The sequence below is a fragment of the Crocuta crocuta genome, unplaced genomic scaffold, assembly GCF_008692635.1.
Source record: "Crocuta crocuta isolate KB4526 unplaced genomic scaffold, BGI_CrCroc_1.0 scaffold216, whole genome shotgun sequence".
Lineage (NCBI taxonomy): Eukaryota > Metazoa > Chordata > Mammalia > Carnivora > Hyaenidae > Crocuta > Crocuta crocuta.
The window spans coordinates 5,616,900-5,634,937 of record NW_027531504.1 but is presented as its reverse complement, the minus strand read 5'-3'; the positions used below and the strand labels follow the sequence as shown (position 1 = coordinate 5,634,937).

Sequence of the window (18,038 nt, the reverse complement as noted above, 5' to 3'; positions counted from 1 at the left end):
ACCTTCAAATAAACTTTTTTCCTAATCACTCGAAAACTGATTTCAAAATAATAACTACCATTTATTTTTTGTCCATCATATTCCAAGAACTTTATTAGACACGTTATTTTTTTTAATGTTTATTTATTTATTTAGAGAGAGAGAGAGTATGTATGAGCAAGGGAGGGGCAGAGAGAGATGGAGGGAGAGAGAGAATCCCAAGCAGGCTCTGCACTGTCAGTGAGACCATGACCTGAATGGAAATCAAGAGTCAGACATTTAATGAACTGAGCCACCCAGGTGCCCCTTGGCACTTTAAGTAGATTACTTTATTTAATTTTAACAATAACCCCAATGAGGTACATATTTTTATCCCCATCCTGTATGTGAGCTCAGAGATGTCAGGATGCTTGCCCGAGATAATAGAGCTAACATGTGGCGGAAGGGGCATTTGACTCCTCAGCCTGTGCTGAAGAAGACTGAGCTGTTTTAAATCTTAGTGTTTTGGCCAATCTAAATATAAAACTGAAGTCCTTTGGCAAAATGTTTTTGGGGATCACAAATCAACTTTACAGCAGGAAAGAAACAGGTGACTACTTTTACTATCTAGCAATCAAGAAGATCAGTTTCCTTTCAAGGTTTCTTCATTCTGGAAAAAGTATACATAAGCTGCATTTCAATAATGTTCACTTCATGAAGAACCACCAGAATGTGGTGTAGAACAAAGTCTCTTGATTAAAATGTAAATAGAAGTAGAAAGAAAATAGTGTTTTTCTGTTTGTTTTTAAAGTTTATTTGTTTATTTTTGAGAGCAAGAGCACAAGCTGGGGAGGGGCGGAGAGAGGGAGAGAGAAAGAATCTCCTAGGGCTCAAACCCATGAACCATGAGATCATAACCTGTGCCAAAGCCAAGAGTCAGACACTTAACCGACTGAACCACACAGGCGCTCCAAAAAAATCTTGTTTTCCAAATGCCCAGTGAGTACAGTGCACTAGAAAGCCCACAGTTTTGGTCTGTATTCTGTCTCCGCCTCTTACTAGCTATAAGGATGTGTGTAAATTAATCACCCTCTCCAAGCCTCAGTGTTTTCCCATCTGCAAAAATGAGGATACTAATTGTGGTAAATTATATTATTGTTCCAAACTATTTTCTTTAAAATCTTTTTAATGTTTTTTTTAAAAATTTATTTCTGAGAGAGAGAGAGAGGCAGCATGAGCAGGGGAGGGTCAGAGAGAGAGGGAGAGACAGAATCGGAAGCAGGCTCCAGGCTCTGAGCTAGCTGTCAGCACAGAACCCAACACCGGGCTCGAACCCACGAACCGTGAGATCATGACCTGAGCCAAAGTCGGACGCTTAACTGACTGAGCCACCCAGGTGCTCTTATTCCAAACTATTTTCTGCTCCTCTCTGTAAGAAGATTATCTCCCCTTACCTACCACCCCACCCCACATCAAGTTTGACCATTGACTTGATTTGGCTCATGCAATATGAATGTAAGTGATCTGTGTTTCTTCCAAGCAGAAGTTTCAAGAACTACCTCGTTCTCTCTTTCTCCTTCTGCCGGAAATCCAGCAACATATTAGACAGGGGTTGTTCCTTCAGTGCAGGACCCAATGGAAAGCACCAAAGTTGAAAGGTGAATGAGAAATAAACTTCTGTTGTTGTCAGCCACTGAAATTTAGGAATGGTTTATGACGACAGCATAAATTAGCCATTTCTGTTATTCTACCTCATAGTGGTGTTGTGAGAAGTAAGCAACATGCTAAGAAACACATAATAACTTCTTAATCATTAGCTATTATTAAAAATACAAGTGGAATGAGTAATCACTTAGCTTTCCCAGATCAGTAATAATATCAATAATGATTATCATAATCATTAATAAATAGTTCTGTGATTATGGGTAACAAACAATAAGACTTAAAGTCAGACATTGGTTTGAGTTCTGTTCCACCTAGTGACCTTGAATTAGTGATTCAGCCTCACTGGGCCATTTTCATCAGAGGAGGAAAGGAGGCAAAAATATCCAACAGCATTTTGTTGAGGATTAAGTAAAATGACGTATGTGAAAATAATAAGGGTCCAGTTATAACATGGTTTTCTTTAATAATTTAACAGATTATAAAAAATCCTCAACATTCATAAAATTAGAATCATAAAATGAACTGCCATGTACCTATCACCTACTTCAACATGATCCACATTTTACTAATCTTGTTTCATCTATTGCCACTCTTCACTTTACCCCTCAGCGGAATATTTTAAAACAAATCCAAGCCATTGTTACCATTTAATCCATAAATACTTTAGTATGTAACTCCAGCAGATAAAAAAAGTTTTAAAACACAGCCCATAATACAACTATCATTCCAAACAAAATTAACAATTCCTTCGTATCATCTTTGCCTACTCTGGGTTTAAATTTCCCCAGTTGTCTCAAAAATAACTTTTTAGGGGCTCCTGGGTGGCTTAGTCAGTTAAGAGTCCGACTTTCGCTTAGGTCATGATCTCGCGGTTCGTGGGTTCGAGCCCCGTGTCGGGCTCTGTGCTGACAGCCAGCTCAGAGCCTGGAGCCTGTTTCAGAGTCTGTGACTCCCTCTCTCTCTGACCCTCCCCTACTCATGCTGTCTCTCTCTCTCTCTCTCTCTCTCCTAGAAAGAAATAAAACATTTAAAAAAAATAACTTTTTAGAATTAAAAAAATTAAAATCTAAACAAAGATCAATTTGGTTGGTATAACTCCTAAAGTCAATTTTTTTAATCTATAACTACCATCCCCACCTCTCCATACATATTACCTTCCTTTATTCCATGCCATTTATTGGTTTAAGAAACCAGATAAATTTCCCTGTAGAATTTCCTTTATAATGAGATTGCATCCTCATAGTATTATTTAACATGCGCTCAATCTCCCATGTTTACTTGATTAGATTCAGGTTCAATTTGTTTAAAAAAATATTTTTAATAGGAAAAAAGCATGAAAGTGCTTACTGTAGCTTTTATTTGGTCACTTGTGACGGGTCAGATGAATTGGAATAAATTTCAGTATAAAATAAATCTTATACTGTCCTCTTTTTCTCACCAATAGAACTTACTAGAAACATTTCAATAGTGTATGACACAAATTATCTTTTCCTTTTGTCCTCACAGAGCACAGAGCACATGGAAAGGAAATGATTTTTTAAAATTGTTTTTTAATGTTTTATTTATTTCTGAGAGAGAGAAAAACAGTGTGAGCAGGGGAGGGTCAGAGAGAGAGGGAGACACAGAATCTCAAACAGGCTCCAGNTGTTTAAAAAAATATTTTTAATAGGAAAAAAGCATGAAAGTGCTTACTGTAGCTTTTATTTGGTCACTTGTGACGGGTCAGATGAATTGGAATAAATTTCAGTATAAAATAAATCTTATACTGTCCTCTTTTTCTCACCAATAGAACTTACTAGAAACATTTCAATAGTGTATGACACAAATTATCTTTTCCTTTTGTCCTCACAGAGCACAGAGCACATGGAAAGGAAATGATTTTTTAAAATTGTTTTTTAATGTTTTATTTATTTCTGAGAGAGAGAAAAACAGTGTGAGCAGGGGAGGGTCAGAGAGAGAGGTAGACACAGAATCTCAAACAGGCTCCAGGCTCTGAGCTGGCTGTCAGCACAGAGCCCGAGGCGGGGCTCCAACCACAAACCGTGAGATCATGACCTGAGCCGAAGTCGGACACAACCGACTGAGCCACCCAGGCACCCCAGAAATGATTTTGTTAATCAGCAATTTGGGGGACAGATTCTGTGTATGCTAAACTTATACGGAGACTGATAAATATTAAATCTAGAATTCAAAGAGAAATGCAGGAGTATGTAGGAACAGATACTTTTTTTCTAGCTGTTTCGAGATATAATTGGCATATAACATTGTACAAGTTTAAAATGTAGAACATGATGATTTGATACACATATATTGTAAAATGATCACCATAATTAGATTAGTTAACACAACTTTCACCTTATATTACTACTATTTTGTTGTGGTGGTTGTGGTGAGAACATTCAAAATCTCTTGGCAACTTTAAAGTATGTATAATACAGTATTATTAACTGCAGTCCCCATGCTATAGGGGTAAGTTCAGATCCTCAGAACTTATTTGTCTTATAACTGGAAATTTGTACCCTTTGATCAACATCTCGCCATTTTCCCCACCCACTCCCTAGTCCTTGCCAATAACCAATCCACTTTGTTTCTATGAGTTTGGCTTTTTTAGATAAAACAAAAAAATCTTATACCGTCCTTTTTACTAAATGTTATAGTCATTCTTACCACCTAGGCTACTTTAACATGATACTATATGGCTGACTTGGTGTGATTTTATTCTTCCAAGCCTAAATACTGGTTGTAGTGGGTTTCCCATTTTGGCTCTTCTAGCTATCTGGAAGATTTTTGACAAAGAGACTATGTATGATCCAGCCCTCCTGGAAGCATTAGTGTTCCCTCAATTACGGAGTACCTCACCGCTTACTGGGGATGTGGTCAGGATGTGTTGCCCTTTGAGAGTAAAACAAAAGTCAACCTGCCCGCTGCATGTAGGTGGAAATGGCACATCTGTTACGCAGCCTAAGCAATCTGTCTATGACAGTTGCTTGTGTAATTCCTTTGAGGTGATCTAGCAGTTGACTACTATTGATACACAATCTTAAAATAACCAGGCTCCCAAAGTAGGGGTCACTTGCTCATTTTACATCATGTAGGTCTGTTTCTAATTAGGATCCAGGCAGGAAATGTAAGGTTGGGAAATGGGAGTTTCAACCAAATCAACTCTTGATTGGAAAGAGTCAGAGGGAGATTTCTTTGTTTTCAACAAAAATGTCCAAATTGCTTAATTTAAGATTTTACTGTATGTCATTTACTCCTAAGAGACCAGTAACCCCTCTGTCAACTGGCATGGTGTTAAGTAGGGTCATCTGCAAAACCGTACTTGCCAGGTATCTCAGAAGTGGTAGTGTCGCAAGGGTTTTTGAAGGTAGCCACTTTGTGTCGAACTCCAAAACATATCCCATATAATATTAAGTGCTCTTGATGTCTTAGGGATCACCATTCTATAAAGGTAAAGTATGAGATAGCCGCTGAACCTACCCTACTACCCTACTAGTGGGATAGTCACTGAGAGCGTCATGTTGCCTGTCATTTGCCCTGTTTCATACAACTATGTGCAGACTATGTGCCTCTAAGATCTTCTAAAAAAAGATAATGTAGCTTTCTTTTTCTACATTAATTATAGACTCCAAAGTGCTTTCCTAAGTGGTTGTTTTGTTTCGTTTTTTGTTCCCTAAGATTTTTTTAATCACAATTTGGGAAAGTTACCAAAAATTTTAAGTTACCACAACAAATCCTGGGCAGTCAATGTATCTTCCTTCCTTCCTTCCTTTTTAATTTTAATTTAAAAATGTGGACAAAACTCATTTTGGGGGAAGATTTTGTGACCCCCCCCCATTATTCTAGCATTAATTATATCAATGTCATTGGCTTCAAACTGCTTTCTATCTCATTTGTAGGCACTTCTTGGTCCAACAAGTAAGAAATATCCATGACATTTTGATTAACACATTGCCCTTTTTCATGGAACAATAATTAAAAGCCTAAAATAATAACATGTTGCCTTCAAGTGCCCTTGAAACAGGTTATGTTTTTGCAACAACAGGGCTATTAGCTTCCTGATTCTGGATATGTGAGTTTTATGACCTGGAAAATCAAGACTTCTCTTTAGAAAGTTTTCATATATTTCTACATCTAGAAACAAGTTTAAATAGCCCATGCCATAGCCTTTAATACTGTATCATTGTGGAATTGACTTTCTTCTTTAGAACCATGAAAATGAGTAACAGTCTATTTCTTGGAAAAGTGTGTTTTCTTATTTAAAATAGATTTTCTCCCAGCTCTCAGTCCCATTTACAGAGACCCCTCCCACCATAGTATGAGATAGTATACTTTTTTTTTATCTCCAGAAAAGCCCCCAAACCTGACATTAACAGTAAATATTCAAAACACTGTTCTTAACCAGTAATTTAGACTTACCTTCTGTTAATCTGAGAATAAGAGTGGGATCTAGCCCAAATTTGTCAAATGAGTCACGAGCCCTGTCAGAGTAGAATGCCATTTGGCCCAGGTGTGAACGACTCTTCATTCGAGATGAAAAAGTAGACTTTTGGTAGACTTTCATGCTGCGGTTTATAATTTTTTCCTGCCCAAGTGGAAAAGTTTAAAAGAATTTTTACTATATAAAATTTTGTCTTTAAAAATAGTGATCATATACAAAAATATCATTTACAACGAGTCTTGTTCTAACTACTGATGTATTTCTCATTAGCGATACATTAAATTAGCAACTTTGAGTTCTTAACTCCGAAGGACTGGGTCTAGTTTTCAGTTCTTTCTCTTAGGAAGCTGAACAAAAATATAAAGACATTCAACCTTTCCCAAACATGTGCATCACAGATATGAGACTGGAAAGAGTTCTGGCTTTATTTTCAGTTTCATTTTTTAATCTTGTCTTGCCCAAACTGCAGGTAACTTGGAAATTTCAAACTGATTTGAAAGGACTGGTTCTGTGGAATTGAATTGAAAACTTGAGAGGAAATGGACCTCTCCAGTAGACAGAAAGACATTAGCCTTCCATTAATTTTGGATACTTTCAATGAAACTATAGAACTCAAGCATAAAACCATCACTCACCTTAGATGAATTAGTTACTGAGAATTTCTAGATACTTTTTTCATTCTAATTAGGATTTTTAAAATCCTATAATCAACCTTTACCTCTAGGAATAAGGAAAGCAAACCTCATGAAATCCAAATTGTGTAATATAAGGTACAAAAATATAAGTAGTGAAATTAACTTCAAGGCACACGCCACCACCGCCACCACCATCCTTCTCTCCAACAAAGACGGGCACTCCTTCCTCTGTATTTCTTTTGTATGTCTCTATTACTGTATTTTATCAACTCTAAGATGTCATTTATTATACATACACTATTATTTTATGCACTGCCATTTATGCATGGCACCCCATCTTTATAAGCTGGATCCCAATTTCAGGAATGAGAATATGTGAAAGAATATATGGACATTAGAATCAATGAAGTGGGGAATACCATACTTGTCATATGCCTTTGTCATGGTGTGTCTATCTTCCCCCAGAAGGTGGTGATCCCTAGGCCCTTACTGTTTGATGCTGTTCCTTTTGTGTGTGTTTACACTCCAGCACAGTGTGCGATGCATACACCGACATCTGACTCCATGTCTTAATCCAACAACATTAATAAAAGTGATAGATAAGAGGATAGGCTTCTAACATTAATTGGGTTTAGGCTTTAATAAAACTTTACCTTTTTCTTTGCTGCCACTTCATCTTCTTTGAAAAGAAAGAGATCTTTGAAAAAGATCCTATATGGTTTTTCCTTTTTGACTGAGCCATCGCTTTCTTTCTCTGTTAAAAAGAAAGAAAGGAAGGAAGGAAGGAAGGAAGGAAGGAAGGAAGGAAGGAAGGAAGGAAGGAAGAAAGAAAGAAAGAAAGAAAGAAAGAAAGAAAGAAAGACATCTGTCATCCCTGCTCTGTTGACCAGAAGGGCAAGGATCCCACTAGCCAGGGTAGAGCCAGCGGATAGGTGAGTCTCTGAGGAGAACACAGGCAGCCTTCGCCTCCCGAACCAAGGCACGGATGCAGGGTCTGGATCTCCAGGGCAGAAGACACAGCTCATCTGTCTGTTTCCCATGGCATCAAGCACAATGCTTAGTACATAAGGGGGATAAGTCTATATTTGTTGTGTGAATAGATAAGTGGGCCTATTATAGGATAGTGGGATCATATTTTGAGGCATTAAGATATTGTTTCTTCCTGTCACTACAAATATAACTACATTCCCTTATACCACCATTTCAGCAGTAATAGACACAGCCATACCCTTAGGAACATCCTCGGTCCAGACTTGAGAGTTAAAAAAAAAAAAAAAAAAAAAAATCAAAGATAGTGATGAGTATTGGTGAGGATCGAAGGAATTGGAATCTCAAACATTCTGCTAATGGGAATGAAAAATAATGCAGCCACTTTGGAAAAGTGGCAGGTCCTGCAAAAGTTGCATACGCAGTTGCCACGTGACCAGTCATTCCACTCCTAGAAATGAAAATGTATGTTCACATGAAAACTTGGATGTGAATATTTATAGCAGTATTAGACATAATAGTCAAAAGATAGAAATAATCCAAATATCTATCAACTGATGAGTGGATAAACAAAATGTGGTAGATCCATACAATGGAATAATAATCAGCCATAAGAAGGATACATAATACAAGACTTATGAAAGTTGGAAATATATTAAGTGAATGAAGCCACATTAATTCCCTACATTATAAGATTCCATTATATTCCATGAAATATCTAGAATAGACACATCCATGGAGCCAAAGAGTGGATTAGTGGTTGTTTAGGGCTGGAGGGGAGATGGGGGTTATGGTTAAGGCTGCAGGGTTTCTTTCTGAGATGATTAAAATGTCTAAAATGGCCTCTAGTGATGGCTGCACATATCTGTGAATACAAACCACAGACTGCACTCTTAATAAAACAGAAGTCTGGCTATAAAGGGGTTGGGGGAGGAGATGGAAAGGGACAGGGAGAGAGAAGTCAATTGAATTTCTGAATGGACTTTTTGTTTTTTATTTATAAAAACTGAAATGATAAAAGGTCTTTCTCTTTTTCTTTCTTTCTTGCTGTCTAATGTTTGGGGGTAAAAATTTTGGCTTTAAATGCCACTAGCCAAAAGCAGGAATACTGAAACTTGGAATTGTTACCTTAAATCAGAGACACATCCCCTCTCAGCCCAGCCTCTGCACGCACTCTCACCTCCCCAAATATCAGAATATCTTGAAAGCACCACTCTTCTCCAAGTGGCTAAAAGATACAGCAGGGCTGGGAGTTATTGGTCCAGATTTTAAAGGCTGCCTGAGAACTGGCTATTTGCCCAGGGATTCAGTTGGGAAAGTGGGAGTGTCTGGGATAGAAACCTCAGGCACATTTTCCTGCAGGTAATGCGTTAGGAAGAAAGAAAGTCGCAGAGTAGAAGCCCTGGGCTCAACATGGAGTGTGGAGTTTTCTAATCACCTCCTATTCACCTTGTGCGTAAAGGAAGGATCCCCTGCCCTAAATAGGATGAGATGGCTGAACATATGACACTCAACACGGGACTGGTGAGACAGCAGTTTATTAGTCCCTTATACTCCTTGCCCAGGGGAGGAGGACACCACCTGCCATACAGGACCACATCACGACTGCACTCAGGAGCCAAGTGAAACAGCAGGGATTGCAGGAGGCAGGCTTTGTAGTAACAAGAGGGTGAGGTGCCCCTGCTTCTCGTAAGAGGATGTAATTGACTTTTGAAACCCATTCGGTTGAAGACCAGTGGGGTATAACTGGTCCAGCTGATGGGGAAACTAGCTTTCTCACTGAGTGGAGGTCAAATCTGGCAAGAACAGGAAGACTTACAGTTAGGCCTTTGGGGATCTGTGAAGCTCAAAGATGTCAATGTAATACATGAAATTTTAGGCTTTGTAATACATGAGCAAAGACAGGTGAGGGTAGGTCCAGGCAGCCGGGCTTGGAGACAGCAGGAATATGGAAGGGCAGAGCCAACAGGCTGAGGCTCAGGAGGAGGCAACAGAAGTCAAGGACCCAAGTGGGTGTCGAGCAGCATTGCCGGAGTCCGTGACCTGTACCCTAAACAACCACTCAGGCCAGAGCTGGACCTGACATCCCAGGATGGGACCACTGATGTCTTCCAAAGGGGAGTCATTGGTAGGCTGGACATCTCTCCCTCAACCAACCCTCTCTGCTCCCAAACTCACCAAGAAAAACCTCACAAACTTACTGTCCACCCCACCCTAGGTGGCTTAAAGTTTTAAATGTCTGATCTAAAGCCCTTCTGACCAAGTTTAAGTGTCCTGGATCGACAAGATACTTTTTCCCCTCCAATTCCAAAGCCACATTCTTTTTGGTTATAGAGAAATAGATAAACCAAAACCCTGAACACCAAGCATATTTGTTTCCTATGGCTGCCGTAATAAACTACCACAAACTTGGCAGCTTAAGACAAAAGAACTTTATTCTCTCACAGCCCTGGAGTTCAGAAGCCCAAAATCAAGGTGATGGCAGGACTATAATCCCTCCAAAATCTCCATGGGGGAATCCCACCTTATTTCTTCCAGTTTCTGGTGGCTTTAGCCAATCACTGCCTGTGTAACTCCTGTCTCCATTCACAGGGTCTTCTATTTCTTTCACTTGTTATTGGATTTAGGACCCACCTTATTATTTTTTTTTTTTTTTATTTTTGAGAGAGAGAGAGACAGTGTGAGCAGGGGAAGGTCAGAGAGAGAGGGAGACACAGAATCTGAAGCAGGCTCCAGGCTCTGAGCTGTCAGCACAGAGCCCGACACGGGGCTCGAAGCCACAAACTGTGAGATCATGACCTGAGTTAAAGTCGGACGTTTAACCAACTGAGCCACCCAGGCACCCCTAGGACCCACCTTATATCCAAGATGCTCTCAGCCTGAGATCCTCACTTCCATTACATTTGCAAAGACCCTTGTTCCAAATAAGGTCACAATGCAGGGGTTAGGACGCAGGCAGCTACCATTTGGAGGGGCCACCTTCAACTTGCTCTAGCAAGTTTCCTGAACTATAAACTCACTATAAGTGCTGGTTCTTAGCCAACCCTCCTCCCCACCTGAATTACTTCCTCGTCACATAGAGCTAGGGCTGCTATACCAAATCACCACAAATGAAGGGGCTTAAAACAGCAGGCGTTTATTCTCTCACAGTTCTGGAGGCCAGAAGTCTGAAATGAAGGCACTGTTTGCTTTTCTTCGAGAGTTTCTGAGGGAGAATCCATTGTAAAGCTTTCCCCTAGCCCGTGGAAAATGCCTATGGAGTGCCTGTTACGTGTAACATACTCATGGTGTTACCCAATTTTCACATCTTTATCAAATTTTAAGTGAAAAAGATGTTGTTCTTCTATACCAATAAATATGAATTCCTTGTATGCTTGTAAAGAAGCAAGAGGAGGGGCGCCTGGGTGGCTTAGTCGGTTAAGCGTCCGACTTTCGCTTAGGTCATGATCTCGCGGTTTGTGGGTTCGAGCCCCGCGTCGGGCTCTGTGCTGACTGCCAGCTTGGAGCCTGGAGCCTGTTTCAGAGTCTGTGACTCCCTCTCTCTCTGACCCTCCCCTGCTCACGCTCTCTCTCTCTCTCTCTCTCCTAGAAATAAATAAAACATTTAAAAAAAAATTAAAAAAAAAAGAAGCAAGAGGAGGAGAGAAAGGCTGGATAAGGAAAGGAGAGGACCAATTTTGATAAGATGTTGTTATTCTTGTCCTTTATTATGACAAACAATTGAGTTAATTGTTTTATGTCACGAAATTCCCTAGCAAACTAGCTAAGTATGTGACAATTTAATGCCCTTCCAATGCGAAGGTTTGTCTTTGCAGAATTAAAAAGTGGAAGAGAACCTTCTCAGCAGGCCATCGATAAACTCTTTACATAGGAAGTTGCTTGTCTTGTGGCATTCTCCTTTTCCTCCTGTCCCAATCTACCATGGAGACTGACCATACCAGGCACAAAGCAAGAACTCATTGACAGATTCCTTGTTTACCTCCAGGAGTCAGTGATGTCGGCAAAACATTTGATGACATGTTGTCTCCTGGCCCTATCCAAAGAAAAGGAAATACATTAAAAATATATTCTGTAAGCCTGTGCACACCAGGTGACCTACGGAAGTGTTGAATCACTACATTGTACACCTGAAACTAATATTACTCTGCATGTTAACTGGAATTTTTTTTACTAACTGGAATTTAAATAAAAACTTAAAACAAAGAAATTTTGTAAACGTCGTATAAAGAGGTCAAATTCAACAACCAGTGATTCCGAATAGCCTTCACTGCTTTTAAAAGTAGTAAACACACAAACTCTTTGACCCAGCAATTCCAAAACTAGGAACTTATCCCAAGAAAAGAATCAGCTAAGTGGGCAAATATGTAAGTACAATAATATTTGTTGACATGTTTTTAATAAACAGAGAGTTGATTAAATAACTATGGTGTCCCCATAATATGGATTGCCCCGTAGCCCCTCAAAACGATGCTGTAGTCACAATTTAGTTCCGTTAACAATATATGAAAAGTAAAAAACAAAATATGTTAAAAAGGTAAGAATAGTGTAGATTTTAAAAAACATAAGCCAAATCAGATGTTTGAAAAGTTTTTCAACCAAACATTAATAGTGGTTGTCTTTGATCTGGAGCAACGTCTACTTTCATTTTTATCAGGTGTGGGATTAGTTAGGTGCAAAATTTAAGGAGGTATCCCTGCAAACTCAGTTATCAAGATAAATTACATGTTAATGCAGTTTTTTAAAAATTCCAAGATAATGCAGGAAAAAAAAATTTATGGTGAACAAAATATTAAAACTTTATTATTTTTTAAAATATTTATTTTTGAGAGACAGAGAGACAGAGAATGAGCAGGGAAGAGATGGAGACACAGAATCTGAAGCAGGCTCCAGGCTCTGAGCTGTCTGCACAGAGCCCAATGTGGGGCTTGAATTCACAAACTGTGAGATCATGACCTGAGCCTCAGTCAGTTGCTTAACTGACTAAGCCACCCAGGTGTCCCTTAAAGCTTTAAATACAGATGGGATTCAACTGTGAACTCACGTGACCCCGAGAGTGAGTGCCTCACTTGCCACACCTGCTTCCTGGCCCACCGATCTTGTCTGTATTTACATTTTTGATATTTTGTTCATCGTGGAACTTTTTGCATTAATTTTTATTTTTAAAAATAGTGAATTTGGGGCACCTGGGTGGCTCAATTGGTTAAGCGTCCAACTTCGGCTCAGGTCATGATCTCACGGTTAGTAGTTTTGAGCCCCGAGACAGGCTCTGTGCTGACAGCTCAGAACCTGGATCCTGCTTCAGATTCTGTGTCTCCCTCTGTCTCTGCTCCTCCCCCACTCACACTCTGTCTGTCTCTCAAAATTAAATAAAGATTAAGATAAAATTAAGATAAATAGTGAATTAAAATGTTTGGTTTTGTCTATGCTGAGCATGGAGCCTGCTTGGGATTCTCTGTCTCCCCTTTTCTCTGCCCTTTCCCTGCTCACACACACTCTCTCTCAAAAAAAAAAAAAAAAAAAAGTTGTTTGCTTTTGCCCTCCCCTTTAGGTTTTGCACCAAAGGCAAATGTTTGACTTGCTTCACCCTAGTCCTGGTCTTGAATTTTTATACATTTTTGTGTCATTATTTCTCAAAGAGTTTGTGTAACTTTTACAATGAAGGAGTATCAATGATATTTTCATTAGGGAGGAAAAAGGATGTTTAGTATTTGATATAAAAACGTGTGCCCATAACAGGAACAAACATCCTGTTTCAGGTTGCCCATTTATTTATTTATTTTTAAATATTTATTTATTTATTTTGAGAGAGACAGAGAGAGTTAGGGGAGGGGCAGAGAGAGAGGCAGAGAGAGAATCCCAAGAAGATTCCCAGCTATCAGTGCAGAGCCCCACTCAGGGCTCCAGTTTGAACTCACAATGAGATCATGACCTGAGCTGAAATCAAGAGTCAAATGCTTAACCAACTGAGCCAATGTAGGCGCCTCAGGCTCCCTGTTTAAATTTTGCCTCAGGTCTCTCAAAGAGCCTCCTTGAAGAGCTAAGAGTCCCAGAAGCATTTGTAGCTGGTGATTAAAGGTACAGACTTTGCGAGTGCCTGGGTGGCTCAGCTGGGTAAGCGTCTGACTTCAGCTCGGGTCATGATCTCACAGTTAGTAGGTTTGAGCCCTGCATTGGGCTCTGTGCTGACAGCTCAGAGCCTGGAGCTTGCTTCAGTTTCGGTGTCTCTCTCTCGCTGCCCATTCCCTGTTCATGCTCTGTTTGTTTTTCTCATGCTCTTTCTCTCTCAAATTAAAAAAAAAAAAATACAGACTTTGGAATGGAGAAGCCTGTTTGACATTTACAGGTGTGTGAGCAAGATATTTAACATTCAAAAAATATTTATTGAGTACCTACTATGTGCCAGGCACTGTTGTGGGTGCCAGAGACAGGACAATTTAAAAACAACAACAACAGAAAAAACACATTTTCTTCACAGAACCTACATTTAATTACTTAGCATCTCTGAGCCTGAGGTTCCTATTCCATAAAATGAGAATATAATTTCACCCCTTAAAGCTTTCATGAGGATGCAATGTATATGAGCAACCAAGCAGGGTGCCTCGTGTGCAGACCAAACTCAGTAAGTGGGAGCAAATTTGTGCTAATATTTACTAATTAGAATGTGACTTTACTTCCAGTGATTATAAAAATGAAAAAGAAAAAAGAAATTATGTTAAAGCTTATAGTAGAGAAAAGATTAACAAAAACCTACATCACTGATATTATACTTTTCAAATTACTGAAGATTTTTAAAAATATTTATTTTTGAGAGAGAGTACAAGTAAGGGAAGGGCAGAGAGAGGGAGACAGAGGATCCAAAGCGGGTTCTGCATTGGCAACAGATGGCCTGACACTGGGCTTGAACTCATAAACCATGAGATCATGACCTGAGCTGAAGTCGGACACTTAACCAACTGAGCCACCCAGGCGCCCCTGAAGAATTTTTTTGGCAGGCCGGTTTAAATCCTGCTTCTGCCTCTTATCAGCACTTTCCTTTTAGGTCTATCTGATTAAACTCAATGCACCTTCCATCGGGTTCTTTTTCCATCAGATGTGGATACTAATACCTTTCTTACAGGCTTGTTGCAATTTTCAAGCACAGGTAATGTATGTAGTGGGCCTGCATGGTGGGCTGATAGGGAAATAATTGCCTATAATTTTTTCAAGGTGGATATCCAGATCTTTCCTCTGTCTAGTCCACTCTGTCTTGTGAATAACTGCCAGCATTAGAAAAGGAGAGATAACTGATAACCAATTTTCATAAGAAACCCCAAACTAAAATTCCTGAAACCAGTTCATTTGAGAGGAATCTACCAGCAATATCAGTGTAGATTTGGGGAGCCTGACCCATCTTTGTGCACATTCTGAACATTCTAAGCTTTAAGGAAGAGGGAAAAGAGGAATGGGGTTTTATAATGCCTAACTCAGAGTCTGAGACCAACTCCAGATATGAACAATGAACAATAACAGCATCTACCAGATACTATTCAAAGCAGTTTGTGTTTGATTTTCGCAACTCTCTCTACAATTCAGTGAAAATGGATATCCAGAGTCCCTCTGTAGGAGATAAAAAGCTTTGTTTATCTCCCATATGCAAACAAAGATTTAGACAGATTCATACTCAATGCCTTTCCATTTCTTTTCCCACCTCCTTCCCACCCACTTGGACAAATACTGGGAGAAAGGGCTGTGAACTGTGTCCTTGGATGGTGTGGAGAGACCAGAGCTAGCAAGTTTTTGTTTACCTGAGGGCCAGAAGCCACTAGGTCCTTGGCCTGCATAACGATCTGCCTCTCTTATTGAGGTCAGAAGCAGAGCACAGGGATGAGGAAATTACCTTCAGCTTGACCTTTAAGGCCTTGCTGGAATAGTTTGGGCTTTTCTATCAACATTTCTGACCGCCCATTTTGGAAACTGAAAAAAATCACTGGGGGTCAAGAGGAAGAAAGAGAACAGGAGTAGAAGTCAGCCAATGTGAGTAAGATGATGTGAAAAATACTGTGTAAACTAAGAAGTGCTATAGGGATGTCGGTTATTATGAAGGATTGTATCTATAATTATGTTTTCAACAATGACTAAGGAGGAGAGAAGTCCACTCTTATCCTTCTTGTCTGCAAGGGCTTTTGATGCAATGTTGTATATCTGGACTGTAATCGATGCACTCAGTTCACCCACAAATAAAAATCCCCTTTATGAAAAGAATGACTATTTCTTTTAGACTTCCCCTTCAAACTTGTAAGCTTTAAGTTCATAGTATATTCTGTGAACTCAGCAGGGAAATCTTTAACTTAATTGACCCATTAAACAAATAACAGGATTAAAATGAACTAGTAGTAGTAGTAAAACAAGTACACCTATAATTTGAGCTAGGCACTGGACAAAGTGTTTTACATTTCATCTTATATAAAGCTCAAACAAGTCTATAAAATAGGAAAAATTAACCCATGAGAAAATGGATGAGAAAACAAGGTTTAGGAAAGTTAAGTACATTTCCCAAGGTCAAACAGCTCATAAGTAACAGAGTATGATTAAGACAAATTTATTGAACCCCAAATCCTTCTGTATATCTATAATCTCACCCTCTCCTCTACATCTACAACTTCATAAGTCTGCAAACATGCCTGTAACCGTAATATGTAACAGATTCAATTCTTTAGCAGGAATTTTAGAATATAAAATTTTATTATTTCTCTATGAACTCTGACTTTATGTGTTTGCTTTTCATTATTTCTATTTCTCTTATATTATTTCTCTTTTATACATTTCTCTTTAAAACTGTGTATAGGGGCGCCCAGGTGGCTCAGTTGGTTAACCGTCTTTGGCTCAGGTCATGATCTTATGATTGGTGGGTTGGTGGGTTCGAGCCCCATGTTAGGCTCTGTGCTGACAGTTCAGACCTTGGAGCCTGCTTGGGATTCTGTGTCTTCCTCTCTCTTTGACCCTACCCTGCTCATGCTTTGTCCCTCTCTCAAAAATAAACATTACAAAAAAAATTTTTTTTTTTAAAACCTGTGTATAGACACACACACACGTTTGTGATTGTGTGTCTGAGCTGTGAGGAATATATGGGTTTTTTGGTTTTTTTTCCTGTAGGGTCTCTTTTACTCACATTCTCTATTGAATTCCTCTTTCCTACCTATTGCTTTCTCTCTTGAATGACCAATATATGAGAGCTAAAGTGTATTGTTATTTATTTGCTCATCTAAAGGATTTTTTGCTTTCTCTTCTTTGTTTTTAAATGGCTTTTAAATAACACTAAATTGACTTACTTTTACATTTTATGGTCTGTTATTCATGTTTATAAAGTGTCTTCCTTTTTATTATAGTCTTTGCTGGGCAGGGAAAGTGCCTTTCCTGTCTTCCTATGTTCCACAGCCTAACACAGAGCTTCTAATAAGAGTATAAACAAAATAAAATGATTAAGAAACTCAAAACCCAGTGTCTGCCAGTGTTTTCACAGCAGTTGATAAGCGAGAAGAGATGTGGGTGAGAATTACAGACCGTCTTACTTAAACAAACTTGATTCTGTCTCCAATCTTGGGGGCAAATTGAGGGTAGGCCCCACCAGACAGCTGGCATGAGGATGGGGGGTGAGAGGGGCACTGAGCTGAAACCACTTTTACCTCCAAGAGTTTGGATCCAGGGGCCGCTCCAACCTATCCTTCAGGACGGCGTTAGCGGACGAAGGACAGAAACGCCAATCGATTCTCTCGTCTCGGCTCTACCCTCCCCCGCCCGGATCCTCCTTCATCTCGGGGACCTTCTGGTAGGGGATCCCGGAGCGGAGCTGGCCAACCGAAAATTGTGCGCGGCACCCGCCACCCCGCTTCTCGGACTCGCGGACCCGGGGGCAACTCGCCCACGGCAGCCCCCGCCTCCCCACCCCCAGGTTCCTTCTGCCCGCGGCCCGTCGCGTTCCAGCCCACTGGGTAGAGGTTCCCGACGCTGCGCCTCCTGGGTCTCCGTGCCTGGTTTTTGCACCTGCCCCTGGCAGAGGTTTACCCCCATTCGGCCCCACCTGGGAGCCCTGGTCCCTGAATCCCTTTCGCCCGGCCACGTGATCGACGAAGCCCACCTTTCTCTCTCCCGGTGACCCAACTTCAGTTTCCTACTTTCTGAAAAGTAGGGACGGTAGTCTCCACATTTACCCGGAAAATAACAGGGCGACCAAAAAAGAGGAGATTCCATGGTAACATTTATTACTAATCCTCATTCGGGTTGCTGGCACAGGCACTGCGACGGTCTGCAGGCGGGGAGGTGGGGACGTGGGGGAAGGCGGCGCGTTCCCCGAGGACTGGGAAGGCGGTGGAAGG

General features: G+C 40.1%; 1 protein-coding gene across 1 annotated transcript in view; it reads right to left on the bottom strand.

The window, feature by feature from the left end:
- The window catches only part of CCDC38 (coiled-coil domain containing 38), a 46,195-nt gene extending 28,669 nt beyond the window's left edge, over window positions 1–17,526 (bottom strand). Inside the window, exons 1-4 of the mRNA XM_077772151.1 lie at window positions 17,349–17,526; window positions 11,666–11,719; window positions 7,353–7,453; window positions 6,043–6,208 (exon numbers count right to left, since the gene is read on the bottom strand). Coding sequence (XP_077628277.1) covers window positions 6,043–6,208; window positions 7,353–7,453; window positions 11,666–11,705 — 307 coding nt within the window. The 5' untranslated portion in view covers window positions 11,706–11,719; window positions 17,349–17,526. The remainder of the gene's footprint in view (window positions 1–6,042; window positions 6,209–7,352; window positions 7,454–11,665; window positions 11,720–17,348) is intronic.
- Window positions 17,527–18,038: the final 512 nt, after the last annotated feature.